This window comes from Lepidochelys olivacea (genome assembly GCF_965140295.1).
Source record: "Lepidochelys olivacea isolate rLepOli2 genome assembly, chromosome: 2".
NCBI classification, from domain to species: domain Eukaryota; kingdom Metazoa; phylum Chordata; order Testudines; family Cheloniidae; genus Lepidochelys; species Lepidochelys olivacea.
The window spans coordinates 123,159,074-123,174,363 of NC_140412.1; the positions used below are offsets into that span (position 1 = coordinate 123,159,074).

General features: G+C 45.0%; 1 protein-coding gene across 2 annotated transcripts in view; it reads right to left on the reverse strand.

Annotated features, from left to right (window-relative positions):
• ZCCHC2 (zinc finger CCHC-type containing 2) overlaps nucleotides 1-15,016 on the reverse strand; it is a 73,045-nt gene extending 58,029 nt beyond the window's left edge. For both annotated transcript variants that reach the window (XM_084621559.1, XM_084621558.1), the window contains exons 1-2: nucleotides 13,932-15,016; nucleotides 778-886 (exon numbers count right to left, since the gene is read on the reverse strand). In XM_084621559.1, the coding sequence (XP_084477685.1) occupies nucleotides 778-886; nucleotides 13,932-14,762 (940 nt within the window). In that variant the 5' untranslated portion in view covers nucleotides 14,763-15,016. The remainder of the gene's footprint in view (nucleotides 1-777; nucleotides 887-13,931) is intronic.
• Between the last annotated feature and the right edge of the window lie 274 nt (nucleotides 15,017-15,290).

Sequence of the window (15,290 nt, forward strand, 5' to 3'; positions counted from 1 at the left end):
AAGTTCGAGAGCTGGGGTCACCTATTCAGGGCTTCTGCCTAGCAGCAGGGTATTGGGGCTTGGGGCTTCAGCCCCATGCGAGGTGCCTGCCAGTGCTCATAGCTTCAGAAAAAGAGTGGGGCTGAAGCCCTAGTAGGTTCCTCCCTGCAGGTGACCCCCACACCCCACTGGGCAAAAGCCCCTAGACCCACCACTCCACCACAGGGCAGAAGCCCCGAGCTCCACCCCAGTCTGGTAGGTGGAGAATGGCAGGGGGGGCCGGAGGGGTGAGGCATGAACCACAGTTTGGCCACCCCATACTAGATGATAGTGATGGTCCCTTCTGACCTTAAAGTCTATGAGTCTTAGGTAAGAAGAGTGAATCAAGCAAGCAACACTACAGTCACAACTTTACAATATCGACAGTTTAATTCACAAATGTTTTGCATCACTATAGCAACCAATACTGTGGATAAAGTCAGTTCCTGTTAAGTTTATATTCCTCCTCCCAATAAACCATCTCTGCTTCAGGGGTAAGCCTCTTTCTTGACCCACCTGCAATTAATCTCTATCCATTCTGATATAAGCAGTAGGAAACTAACTACAATTATACAATCCTGTCATTCTGCTCATACCAGATGGGAGAGTGCTGTGAAGGTGATCCAGAAGCAGCTGCATTTAGGGACCAGTCAATTCCTCATTTGAGTGAAGAGTAAGACATAGGAGTCCCATAACACCAGGTTAAATTTAACATGCAAAGAATAAATAAAATTCTGTTTAGAAGTTTTTTATACATACCTTCCCGCTGAGGTCTATGAGAGGCCATCGAAAGTCCATCATGAGGTGGTGTGGTGTGATCCAAACTATTCTCATTACTTGGCATGCAGTCATTATGGGAAAAGTCATTCTATATGGGGGGAGAAAAATAGAGGGGAAGTTCCTTCAATATATTCTCAAAACCCCACCACCACCTGAAATTATGCAGGCCAAATTTTGTCAATCTGAGAGTCTGCTGTTAACAGAAAAACACAACCAAATAAGCAAGCAATTTATTTTTTCCTACAGGTGCACAGTACATGCTATTGACAAAGACTAAGATTTTAAGAAGTGACTAGTGACAGCATACCACAATTTTCTGGGTGCTTAACACAACACATTTTCAAAAGGACTTTTATTTAAATAAAGTGCTGTCCACCTAGCCTCTGAAAGTCTGATTCCTTTAAGATGTCTCAACTTGGGCACTCAAGATCACTAGCCTTTCTTAGAAAAGCTTGGAAAATGTAATAATTACTGTAAGTGATAGATTAGCATTAACCATAGCAGCATACTTAAGTAATTTGTTCACTTAATTCTGAACATGCTCTCATATACAATAAACCCCTCACGTACTACTTTGCTATGATTTTGCTACTAAAATATGTACACAGCTTAGTTGCCCCAGTCACCCTAAAACTAGGAGATAAAACACCTGTATGCCTCCAGTAACACAGTAACTAAGGCAAGTGAACTGAACAAAGGGACTATCAAATGTCAAGTATGGCATCTGGAAAGACTGGGCAGTGAGTTTGAGATTGGCCATTTCACTCAAGTTTGAGCATCTGTTGTAATGCACATCAGAAGTCAATATATACACGTTTTGTCTTTTCAATTTGTTCTTGGATAAAAGAAGCTTACTGGAATAGAAATACTTCAGAAAAGCTCTGGAAGGGTCATTCTCACATGAATATTTTTTTTTTATATAAAGTGTTCTTAACTGTACTAACATTGTTGTGCTCCTGGTAAAAGAAATATGTTGACCACTATCAGGGTAAGCTTTTTACAAAATCCTGAGATAGCTCTCTTATATTTTGAGATATTGGAATTGAGGTACCTGGGAATTCAACTCCAGACTACATTTTAAGGGAACCAAAGACGCATTGTGTTGAAGCCCAACATGCTGAACTGATTAATATTCAGAGTTGCACTCCAATTGCCATTCACACAGGAAAGTCAGAAGAGTGACTGATCAGCTGTAAGTACCTTTGAAATGCTGATTTACAGTTGTCAAAATAAAGACCTCCTAAGGTGTGTTACCACCACTTCAGATAAGCAGAGAGCAAAAGAGTCAAGTTCAAATATTGAGATTTCAATGTACTACAGGCCAGGGAAAATAGGTGTGCAGAATTGTATGAAATGCTTCCTTCAGCCTTCACTTTTGGTCAGAGGCAGACAATGAAATCTCCCACTACAAATGTTTGTATACATAATGCATATAAAACTAAGAGCAAGATGTTCACCCCCTGCCATGGCCTCTTTATGCATGCAGAAAAGACCACAGTGGTATAAAGGAGTATTAAAAACGCTAGATTCATCCAGAAGAGGATTTGCCCAAGACACAAAGTGGTCTGGTAAGGACCCATTCACACATTGTAACAGGAGGCATGTCAGGGATACAGCAAAAGCAAGGTTCCATGCAGTGCTACAGACAGGGACAAGCTGCTGTAACTTAGATAGGCCCCCCATGGTTGTCAGTAATGTCAAGGGCTGTTAAGCAGTCCAGAATCAGAACAGCACAAAGGTGGGTTAAAGCCACAAAAGGCATCCCTGATCCTGTCTTGCACAGAATCTAAGAGGCACAGAAACTCAGTGTTTATTTAAACCAATGCATCATTGTTGCATTTGGACTGTTTTGGGTGAGCTTCACTAGGCTCTGAGGAACCTCTGTTTTAAAACTTATGACATCCCTATTAATAGGAAAAAAACTGTCTTCTGAACATGAAAATGCTTTGCACAGATGCTTAAACATTCAGCTGCAATCCTTACCCCACTCCTCTGATAAACACCCATAATTTCAGCCTGCAGAGGTTTATAATAAATTGTGAACACAATAGGAGTATTTGAACTAATTGGCATTTTAACAGCTTTACTATTTGCAATTTTTCTACAATTAGAAATAAAAATATTTTGGATAGATAGAGGCATTTTGAAACAGACCTCTTCCCTACTCCAGTAAAACGGAGGTGGTTTGCCAAATATGCCATGACATTATTGGATACAACGGACAGCCATACATAACACCAGATCTAACTTTTGATGGAGGTCAAGCTACTTCAACTAAAAGCAGAAAGAGATAATGTGCTAGAATTTGAATTCCTGGTCTCACACTATTCTATCAGATCAAAGAACTGTTAGTTTCCAGATACTAAACTATGATGTTTTTGTTCACTTTACGGAAGCCCACAAAAGCAAGTTATACTATGGATAGAGCCCTACCAAATTCACAGTCATTTTGATCAATTTCACAGCCAGAGGGTTTTTAAATTAGTCAATTTCACATTTTGAGCCCTTTATATCTGAAATTTCAGTGTTGTAACCATGGGGGTCCCAACCCAAAAGGTACCTGGAAGTTGGTCTGATCTCCTCCCACCCAACCCCCCTGCTGCCATGTCCTGTCCCTCCCCACCACAGCAGGGACTCACAGCTAAGAGCTTCCTGGCTGGGGCTCTCCCAGGAGCAGGGGGAATATCCGACTCACCTCCACAAGTCTCCTCCAGCTGCAGGAATCTCCGAGGCTAGAGCTTCCTGCAGCAGACGGGAGGCAGGCACTCCAAGGTGGGTCTGATCTCCCCCTGAAAGCTAGAGCAGCTGTGCAGAGGAAGGACAAGTCCTCTCCCTCCCCATCCCAGACTTACAGCTAGGAGCCCCCTCACTGGAACGCTCCCAGCAGCAATGAGGAAATCAGATTTCATGGGGAAGAGCTTATTTCACAGTCCTTCACAGCTGTGAAATTGGTAGGGCCAGAACTATGGATGAAGTTGAGCAAGCTATTTGAACTGACAATTTTTAGCATGCATTTTGGCAGAACTGAAAATGCCTTCTTGCTGTCATCCAACTAAAGACCTGGACCCAACTTTCAAAAGATCAATGCAGCTGCCAGAAAATTACTAACTAGGTCCTGTTTAAGCTATAGCCAAATGCTTTGCCAGATACAAAAAGTAGATACAAAAGTTAGCTTGACCGCATGCAGCAGAATGACTCTATATTAACGTTTTGGAAGAGCTGCCTAATTTGTTGTTTCCTATAATAAAATAGTCTGTTACTTTAAAACCATGAGCTTGAGTGAAAAAAGCTATAGCACCATTCATTTTAGAAAGCTGGGACTTTCTGCATTTAATAGCATTTTCTAAAATTGACCTAAAAAACCCAGCAGAGCAGGAACTGGCTTTCTGCTTACATGTCAGACCCAAGATATTCACATACTACAATTTGTGACAAAATATACTACAACATATTCCCTTAATACAGTCTATCATGAGGCATACTTAAGACCTTAATCTGACAGTTAGCTCTCTTCCTCTTAAAGTACAGCTATTTGAAGAATTAGCTTGTATTGTTTTGATTTTTTAATGCTTTAACATCTCTTTAATAGAAAAGAAATGTGGAGCTAGAAGCTTGTCTAAAAAACAATTTCTCAATTCACCTCAGCATAGGAGAGAGCATGGGATTTAAGGATTGGGGAAAGGGAACAGGAGATATTGAACTCATAGGTGGTCACCACCACAGCTCTTACCAGAGACCTGAGCTTGTAAAGGATAAGCGGATAGCATAAAGGACTTAAGACCCTGTATACGACTAGGGGCACACTGTAGGAAAACCAGACCCCGAAAGGAGAGGAGATACTCATGTCAGGGTAGAGGTACTGTCCAACTATGCCCTCATTGAAAACACCTGGTCTCTGTCTGAGCCAGTACGAAGGAAACTGAGGCCATGTCTACACTTACCAGGAATCAACGCTGCTGTGATCGATGCAGCAGGGATCGATTTAGCAGGTATAGCAAAGACACGCTAAATCGACCACAAAGTGTGCTCTCTGGTCGATTCCAGTACTCCACTGGATCAAGAAGATTAAGGAGAGTCAACGGGAGAGCATCTCTTGTCAATGCAGTGCTATGCAGACACCGCAGTAAGTCGACCTAAGCTATGTTGATTCCAGCTACATTATTCACGTAGCTGGAATAGCATAACTAAGGTCGACATACTGCAGTAGTGTAGACAAGGCCTTAGTATATCCGACAATGGTTTAATTATGGGAACTCCATAGCTGCAAGGGTCTGAGATATAGCCAATCTAATACTGCTCTGTGAAACCTTTTCTGCTGTCCATCAGCAGAGCCCCACACTGTCTACAAGAACTTTTTTAAAACACAAGTATCGTATTAGCTTACTAGTGTTTTGGAAGTAATAGAAGTTTTGTGGAGGGGAAAGGTTATATTGTTCTCATTAGTCTATCTACACTAGTCACTTACCCAGCCTCTTTGTATTCCATTTTTTACCCCTTGTTGAAACAGACCAACTCATGCCAGACTACTCACCTTCTTTACTGTCTACTGTTTTTTTTAAAATCACCATACCCTCAAAACTACTATAGTTAAAGCGATTTACTAAGATGTACAGTTTCCCCATGGGTACCACATTCAGTTTAGTACTAACCTACCCTCTACAGACACCATTAGCGCCTTCTTAGAGCCTGAGGACTATTATCCAGAAATGGTGCTCTTTTCCAGAGGCACATGAGTCAGGGTCATGGTGAAGGAGCCATGGTGTTTTGCACTCCAGTATGTAAGAAGCTATACCAGGAAAAAAACAAAAACAAAAAAACTAGTTTGCCTGAAATGTAAAGTCAGTAGACTACACAAAAACCATGTAAAAAAAGAGAGTGTCAATACACACTGACCTTTCTATTCTTCCAATTTAAACCAGTTTCAGAAAGATATACAAGTGATAAGTACCTATGTAGATGCGTCTGGCAGTACACATCAACTGTACGTGTAGTGTAGTGGCAACTGGCTTGTTTATTTTTTTACTTGCTCAAAACAAAAACTCCCTTAGATTCTAAGGGAATTAAGCACCAGTATCTTGCTTTCTTATAAATCACTGAAGATTAGCCACGGAAACGGTGTTGTGTTTTGCTGTAACTTGTTAAGCAAAATAATCTGTAAATAGAAGCCATTCATTTATTTGTTTACAAATTGGCTTACAGGAATTTTCTGAAAGTGGTTCCTTAAGCCAGCTAATCATAGCACCTCTCAGAGTACCAGGATTTTCAAGAACTTCTATTTAACTAAACAATCTTAGCTCTAGTACTGTCATTAATCAATCCTCATTAAATATTTGGGAACCTAGACTAAACCCTGCTTACCATATATGCTAGTTAGAATTATTTCAGATCACATCAAGGTGCTGAAATGGTCATTTTAGGTCCTGAAAAAACATTGTCTGAAGAGGAATAGGTCAATATTTGCTAAAATTAATTTGATTAATTTTAATGGCCAATTCACAGCAAAGATTAGTTGAAAGTTCCATTAAATAAACCCTATGTTTTGTTACTCAATTTGATGTATGATAGCGATAGCAATAGATGTTTTTGTAGAATGGTATGTAAAGTATGGAGTTTGTGGTCTATATTGTAAAAATAGATGAAGATGTTTTTGGATAGATTATGAGCATTAATACACATTCAGAGTTGAGATTCCACACAACACTAACTGAATTTTTGACAAGCTTTTTTTATTGCAATAAAACATTCAAACAAGCCATTATTTGCAGCTTCTTAAATGAATGTTTTATTCAGCTACTAAAAATTACCTGATACACATTCATTTTTGACTGTGTGAATTACAGCACCTTGAAAACACAACCAACCTGTTGTATTAAATGCTGTACACATAAAATGCAGTCCTTGCCCCAAAGAGCTTATAGTCTAAACAGGCAAGAAAAAGGAAGTATTATTGCCCTTTTGCAGATAGGGAACCATGGCAGAGATTAAATGCCCCATGTCACAGTCTGTCGCAGAGCCTGGCCTGAACTCAGATGTCTCAAGTCCCTCTCCCATGCTTCAACCATAAATCCAGCCTGTTTATTTATCCTCAAGTTTGTTCAACAGCCTCAATACCCTGTGAATCCAGGGAGAAGCAGTTTCAACTGCTCCAACTCTCTGGATCTCCAAAGCAGCACATCACGAAAGAGCATGATTAAAGGACTAGCTGCCCTGTATCTCTTTGCTCAAGGAGACACACCGTACCTACCTCTTCATAAAACTATTGCTCAAGGTTGTCAATAGGCGGACCACAGGCCAAATCCCAGCCACCAGATGCTTTTGGAAAGGACCTTGAAATCTTTGTATTTACTTTTTTTCTCTCCTTTTTTTCCCCCCTTTTGCTCTAGAGTCTGGATGTTGACTATACCTTGACAAAGAAATTTGGATCTTTACAAAAAAAATAATTGACTATCCCTGCTATAGCTACAGGCACGAACTGCAAAAAATCAAAATCAGAGCAAATTCAGCTTGACTGGTTCATTTCCAGACTTTCAAGTCCACAGACTAGGCCTGTGGAATTCAAATGCCATAAGGCTGACAATATTAAGCTTGAATCCTCAGACGACAAACGCATTGCAATGTAATACGAATGCAATTCCAAAAATAACCCCCATGCCTACTACCTTTATAAGAAGCTGCTGTCAACAAGAACAAGTTTTCAGACAGTTTTTAAATTACAATATGCCAACAAAATGAAAACCTCAACTTTGTAAGGTTTCAGTTGGAAGTAGACCAAAATGCAAGAGAGTTAAACAGGTTTTCTGAGGAGTTGGGAGAAAAAGGGATCAAAGTTGAATTTAATAAAATCCGATTATAATCTTAACTATGAAATTACTACTGTAAACTTGTATGTTTATGCTTGCAGTGTTACAGGTTAGCCGACATTACATGCATTTATATTTAGCGAACCACTCTGCCTTTTAATGAAACTTGCATATAAATTCTTTTGTCAATGTTCTGCAGGTTTAATTTTTTCTTTAAAAAAAAAAGAGAGATGGGAAGAGAAACTAAAGAAGTTAGATTAAGTAAAATTGTATGCCCGCATCATCAAAGTACCAGGCTAAATGACCAATTATAGAAAAAATATACTGTTATGACAGGCAGCTGCCAATCCATAACTCATTTCAGAACAAGAGAGCAGCTTTTCCAGACTACTTGTTTACTGGTGCAAACAAATAAATGAAGTCAATCAATAGGTGTAAACCCACTGTAGTGCTACCTTGAAGTTTTCTACCATGACCAATGGTGGTAATATTTTCAAGATGTTTTTCTAGAGTAATCAGGAGTCTGTAAATGCTTTGTTTTATTGCATTATAAGGGAAAAGACTATTCAGTGGTTAGGGCACTAGTTTAGAACCAAGATCGCCCCAAGTCCAATTACCTGCTCCTGCAGCAACTGTGTGTGGGACTTTGAACAAGTCACTTAGCCTCTGTGCCTCATTTTCTCAGCTGTAAAATGGGGATAAACACTTCCCTGTCTCACAAAGCTGTTGTGAGAATAAATACACTGAAGACTGAAGCACTTTGAGATCACTGACAAAAAGCACTAGAAATTTTTTTTTATTAGAAGTGTTTTTGACTGAAGTGCCTTCACTTCTTATACTAATTTATTCAAAACCTGAAATGTCAAGTGTAAGAAAGAACGTTGATGAGCTAGTCTCATCTCAAGCTGTAAATGGTAGTCAAGAAACGTGAGGACTGATCTATCCATCTTGTTCTTAAAAGCTGGTTGGCACAGTACATATATGTGATAAGTTCTCACTACCATTTGTCCTATTTGCCAGTAAAACTGATTTTATTACAAGATTAACATATAGGAGGTTTTAATAATTTTATTTTTGGCTTCTAATAAGAAGACGACAGGCTTACAGGGATAATGATGAATATATTTTCTAAATATACCAATTTTTTTAAAACTCTGCTCACCTACTCAGCTATCTATGGCAGTGATTTCTATGGGCTAATTTTGCAGTGCAAAGTTATCCCTTGCTTTCTTCATTGGCAAATGTAAAAAGTGAGGTATAAAGTAAAAGAACCTTCACAGAAAAGAACAGAATGAGCAAAGTACTTTCATTGTACTGCATGTTAAAGGTACCTCTCAAAGCAAGATCCTCAGTAATACTGATGTTTGACAAGGATATATACTTTTAGATTTTGACATGTGATGCTGACAATGTGTTTATAGTAACAAAACTAACTGTTTGAATGTCTACAGTGATTACATAATTGTCTGATCACCCATAATTTCCTGCAATTGTGAAAATATAAAATGATAATCAAAAAATGCTTTCAAGTGTTGATATTACCCCTCAAAACGACAGAAAGATAAAAATTTAATTCTGCCAACCCTAAATACAAGGTTTCATTTCAAAACCTGTTATTAGGACAGCAAAATTTGATTCTTTTTTGAACAGTGGAGGTTTCTATTCTAGTCCTTGGGGGCTGTCCGTGGGTTGTCCCTGTCTGTATTTCTATGCTTAGATACCAGTGAGCATGAGCCAGGTTAGGAGAGGCTGCAGCCTGCTATCCTGACAGGGCTCTGCACACACGGAGGTGGCCGAGGGAGACAACTCAGGGCGGGCGGGACAAGGCGCTTGGGAGACAAAGGGAACAGACCCCGTTGCACTTGCTGAACACAGCCCGGCAGCTGGATCGGGCGGGATCAGCGCTTTAGACGCGGGCCCTGCTGCAGGGCTGTGTCCCTCTACGCCAGCGGGGCGCGACGGTGACACGCGGGACTCAGGGGAGAGGCCGGCGACAAAGGAGCGCAGAGCTGAGGGCGGCTGAGGAAAATCTCTGCCCGCCCCTCGCCCCACCGGCTCCAGTCTCTGACGCAGTCCTTGGAGGGGGCGGGGCAGGTCATCGTCTTTACGCTCGCGAACTCCCCTTACATCTTGTCCCCGCCTCGCGATTTATCGTCGCTCTCCTCACTCCGAAAAACCGACCTGCACGCGCGGACACTGCGCCCTCCTATTGGCTGGTCGCGTGCCCCAATCCCAACGGCCGGCGCCCTCTGCTGCAGGGTTTTCACCGCTCCCTCCCACATCCCAGCAGCGCGCAAACTGCAAGCGCGCGAGACGCCGGGGCCCGTCAGAATTAACCAGACCCGTCACATTCGTTATGTAATGAATGGAGACTCCGCCCCCAGGGCAGGCCCGAAGTCACGTGACAGGGAGGGTCGGTTCCGCAGCCGCCATTTTGAATCGGGGCGGGAAGGCACAATGACCGATTTACTCTCTCTGCCCCCCCACCAAGGCGACAGGGCAGTGCGAGTCTCCTCCACAGAAACACGGGGGCAAAAGGGTGTCCCCTCCACGCACAGGAGAAGGAAGCACTTCCCCCATGTCACCTCCCTCCCCGCATCTAAAAGGTCCTTCCCCTCCCCCAGAGGCAGGGCCTCTAGGGCAGCCGGGTGGTGAAGATCGGGCTCCTCCCAGCACGTCTCCTCAGACAGCAGCGATCCTGTCCCTTGGCAGGTCCTCCCACTGTGTGGCAACTGAAGCGTCTACACTTCTCCACTCTGGTACTACTAGGCCTTCCCGCCCCCCAGAGACGTCTACCCCGGTAGTCCTGGGAAAAGTAGTTTTGGACGGGTCATGGTTGTAGCTTTCCACCACTAGGATAAAGGATCAGAGGTAAAACACCTGCCACTGGGGCTCCCACGTGTAACTGACAAGCTGAATGACTGCAGCAGTGGAACTAACTGGCAGGAACTAACACTCTAGAAACTCCCTGCACAAACTACTGGAAACACTACCTCCAGGAGCTTATAAAACCAAGCATGCACATGTTCCCTTACATTTTCACTAATTAGCACCTCTCCTACTAGAAGAGGTGAAGTGAGCTGCAGCTCACAAAAGCTTATGCTCAAATAAATTGGTTAGTCTCTAAGGTGCCACAAGTACTCCTTTTCTTTTTGCCAATACAGACTAACACAGCTGCTACTCTGAAACCAGACAAACCTATGACTCCCTTGTGAGATAGGAAGGGTATTTACCTCCCATTTGTAAATTGGGACCTACAGGTCAAGTTACTCGCTCAAGGCCACACAGCAAATCAATGGCAGACCCATGTCTCCAACCACACTGCCTTCCCTGGTTTAACTGCAAGCTATTTGATTGGGAACCGACAGCATTTTTAGGCAAGGACCATCCACCCACTTTTCCCAGCCAGGCAATCCCAGGAAGTGCTCTGTGGTATATGATTATAATAAAAACTGGGGGGGAAAGGTGATGCAGAACTTCAATTCTGTGTAGGCTAAAGAAAGTGACCCGTAGGGTGAGCCAAGCGGATTTGGCTATCAGTGCATTCTACATAGCACGGTTTATGTGAATAGACTATGCAAACAAAGTGGGGGCTTTTTAACTACAGCTTTTAAGCTACACTATTATACAGAATAGCTTCTATGGGTACACTCCACAACAGGACTTGAACATTACAATGCTGAGCATCACAGCATCTAAGGCCCAAGAAAATCATGTGAACACAGCGATCCACAAAGCCAAGTTAAGTACCCAGGTCCCTATACAATGAATTCTCCCTCTCTCTGGCCCAAAGGATCTAATATGGATAAAAACTTGAATATTAAACAGAGCACAGTGACTACACCTGTGATTAGGGCATCCACCTCGGAGATGGGAGACCCAGGGCCAAGTCCCTATGCTCCAATCAATCTCATTCTTGGAGCAGTTCCACAGTGGATAAACAGAAGGAAGACTGAGGGAGCCCCACAACTATCCCAAAGCTCAGTGGTTAGAGCACTCAGACACAGGAGATCCCTGTTCAAATACTCTCACCCCCTACAACAGAGGGAGAAATTGAATCTGGGTCTCCCACATCTCAGCTGAGTGTCTAACCACTGAACTAAGAGTTATAAAGGTGGGCATCACCAATATCACCTTCTCCGGTGGCCACATTTTGCATGAGATCCAATCTGCTAGGCAGCCTCAAGCATGCCTACTGGATCAAGTCCCACAAACTGCTCAGGCCAGCAAACACCCCTATCTTCCCCAGGTTTGTGAATCACTCTGGGGCACAGGCTGGGAGACAGGCACCTGGACATTCAGAGGGCGGGAACAGCATGCATGCCCAGTGGCAGAAACACAAGCACCTACATGGTTTGCCAGGAGTTTTGTAGATGTGGAGCCGATACTGGAACTTGGGCACCCTAGTCCACGGTTTAGGTGCCTAGGCACTGTTGTGGACCTGGGCCATTGTCAATAAGAATCCTAACAATGCTCTGGTTAAGCCTCTAGTGCTATCTGTGGCACTTCACCTAGTCATAACTGTTTACTATCTTCTAATTTCTATTGGGAAAAGTAGGTCTACTTACCAGCATTTCACACCCAACAGAAAGAGTTGTCAGCTAACTTACCATAACCCTCTCCCCCCACATAGTGAATCCTGGCAAGTCTTTGTTATAGCTAGACTTGATGCAAATGAATTGGCCAAAATAAGACAAATCTCATCTTCCCTACTTTATTTTACAGCTCACGTGAATTCATTATTAAGATGTCAGCATCAGAACATCCACTCTCCGCTGCTGACCTGCCAACTGAATAATTTAAAGCCACAGTTGAGTGTTTACTTAAGATGTATGAAATCTTAAAAATTGATGCCCATCTGGTTCTTAAATATCCTAAGACACACTGCATAAGAGTTGGCCTTGGTGTCCTGCTTATTCTTTTATTCAGCATGCCATGAAAGTTTTTTGCCTGACTGCTGCCTTCTTATCCCATCCCACAGGTGGCTGCATATCGATGGTGTTGTAGGTAGTCATGAAACACTAATATTTCGTTACTCCTACAGAGAAAAACCTAACATAAGATCATTTCTATACATGGAACATGTTGCAAAGATAAACTACCCACACCCTTTGTTCCTCTTAAGCAAGGAGCCATCTGGAGACTAAAAGCTGTAGACCCATAAAAAGATGGTACTGTCAAATCAATAAGGGGAAATTGTTACAAAAGTTTTAAAAAGCATTCAAGAACACAGAGCATAAATTAAGGCTACCTAGTGAAATTCTGAGTTTGACAGCTGATTCTTATGGAAAGAGGACTTGTGCCATTAAGTGAAAGTCTTTTATTACCATGCATAACCATCAATGCAGCAACAAGTGTCCCATCTAGGACATTAAGCTGTCCACTTTGAACACAAATTCTAGTTTTGACATTTTCATTTGCTCACATAGTAAAACGACCACTATCCACTCATAATGTAACTTACAGAATGTTGCTGTTTGGAGGCCAGTCTTAGGCTTGGTCTATAATTTAGGTTGACATAATTAACTCAGTCAGGAGTGTGAAAAAACCACAACCCCGATTGACATAGCCATGCTAACATAACCCCTAGGGTAGATGCAGCTATGTCATGGCAAAACTACTTCTGTCAATGTACACAATTTTCTTTGGGAAGATGGTGTTCCTACACTGACAGAAAAACTCCTTCCATGGGCATAAGATGCATCTACACTACGGTGTTGTCCCAGCATAGCTATACCTGCATAGTCTCCAACATAGACATGGCTTTATACCCCGATCCCTGTAAATTCAAGTGTCCGAGTCCGACACAGAACCCACTGTCCCACTAAAAAGCCACATCTCTTGCCAACATTCACACTGGCATTTGGACAATCAGTTTCTACAACATACTGGACATATCACTAGAGCCTATCTGCAATCTCTTCTAGCAGTAACCTTTTCAAAAGGGGGCCAGAGGTTTAGATGTTATTAGCCACAGTTTAAGTGGATCATAAGTATAATTTATGGTGGTGACTTATACTCCAGGGGTGTATAAAGAGCCCACTGGACTGCACCAGTGCTGTTTTGCACCCTGTTAGTATAGGCTGCAGTCAGCACTGAACACAACTACCAGGGAGAATCCCCTTTCCTCCCAGAACCACCTTCGGGCATTATTATGTCACAAGGGGAAATTCCTACAGCAGCAGCCTCCCACATAGCAGCATGGGGGTTAGGATGGGAGAAGAAGCAACTTTACTATCTGGGATGATGGCAAAAGGGAGAGGAGAGCCCAAGACAGCACATGGGAAGGGGGGATAGGACGCTGCCTGGAAACTGGGGTGGGAGTTTTGGTACCTGAGCTGCAGGGCCGAAGGCAGCATCCTCCTCCTGGTCCCCACAGAGGGCCCTCCGCAGCCGCTCCAGATGCTCCCTCAGGGTGACCCGCTGGTGGAAGGAAAAGGCGGGGTGCAGAGAAGCCATAGTGAACAGCAACAGTAGCTCCTCCTGCGCCCCGAAGCCCAGGCTCTCAACAGGGAGGGCCTGGCCGTTTTCTCCAGGCCCTTCCATGTCTTCCTCGGGCCCATCCTCCTCCAGCACCCGAGCCCCGCAGCTCTTCAGGACAGAGCCCACCTGGGGCAGCAGGCAGTGGAGGCGGCCGGCGGCCTCTCGGTTCTCGGAGCCCAGCAGCGCCAGGTAGACGATGAGCTTGGAGCGCACGGCCGGGTCTCGGAAGTCTCCGAGCTGCCCGGGGTCGCTGAGCCCGTTGGCCTTGGCCTCGGCGTCGCGCAGGCAGTGGTAGTCCTTGCGGGCCAGGTCCTCCAGGCAGGAGCCCAGGAAGCGCAGCTCCAGCGGGTTGCACAAGTCCAGCAGCCCCACCATGAACTCCAGCCGCTGCGCCGAGCCCAGCACTAGGCCGAACCACTCGTACACCGTCTCCTTGTCCGTGCGGGCGGCCGCCACGCCCGCGGCAGGAGCCGGCGGCGGCCCAGGGCCCGGGCCCAAGCCAGGCAGCTGGTTGGGGCGCTCCCGCCCGCACCCCGCCGACGCCCCGCCTCGGGGAGGCGGCCGGGGCACCTGCTGCAGCTGGAGGTGACAGTCCCGGTTACCCGGCTCCTTCAGCCCCATCCCCGCCGCCTCCTCCGCCCGGTGGCTCGTCTGTTTCAGCGGCAGCTTCATCTTCAGCATCCTCAGCCCGGAGGGGCCTCGAGCATCCGAGAGGCCCCGGCGGCGGCGGGCGGGGCTCAGCGGCGGGCGCGCCCGGGGGAGCCGCGCATGCTGCTGCCCTGGCCGCGCGGCGCGGGAGGGGGGAGGGTTCCGCCGCCGCCGGCGGCTCCGGGGCGGATCGTGTCGGTTCCCAGCGCGCCCCCGCCTCAGTGCGTGCGCGGCGCGAGGCCCGGACGCTCTTTTCTCCGCCACTCGCCGGCGCGGACTGAACGCGGCCTGGAGGCTGGAGGGGCGGGGAGAAGCTCGGAACGCCCCGTATTAGCCTATCAGCGGGCAACTTGGTGGCCCTGCCGCTTACGTCAGTCCGTTCCTTTCTACGACCTCCCGCGCCCGGCTTCCGCTGGGTCCTAAACAGGCCCCGTGTTTAGGGTGAAAGAGGGCGGGGAAGGGTCTCGCTGTAGCCCGCTGGTGGGGCGGGCGGGTCACACGGCTGCTCCATCCCTGTCCCTGCTGCGCGCTGGGGTGTGTTACAGAACAGAGCATGAAACC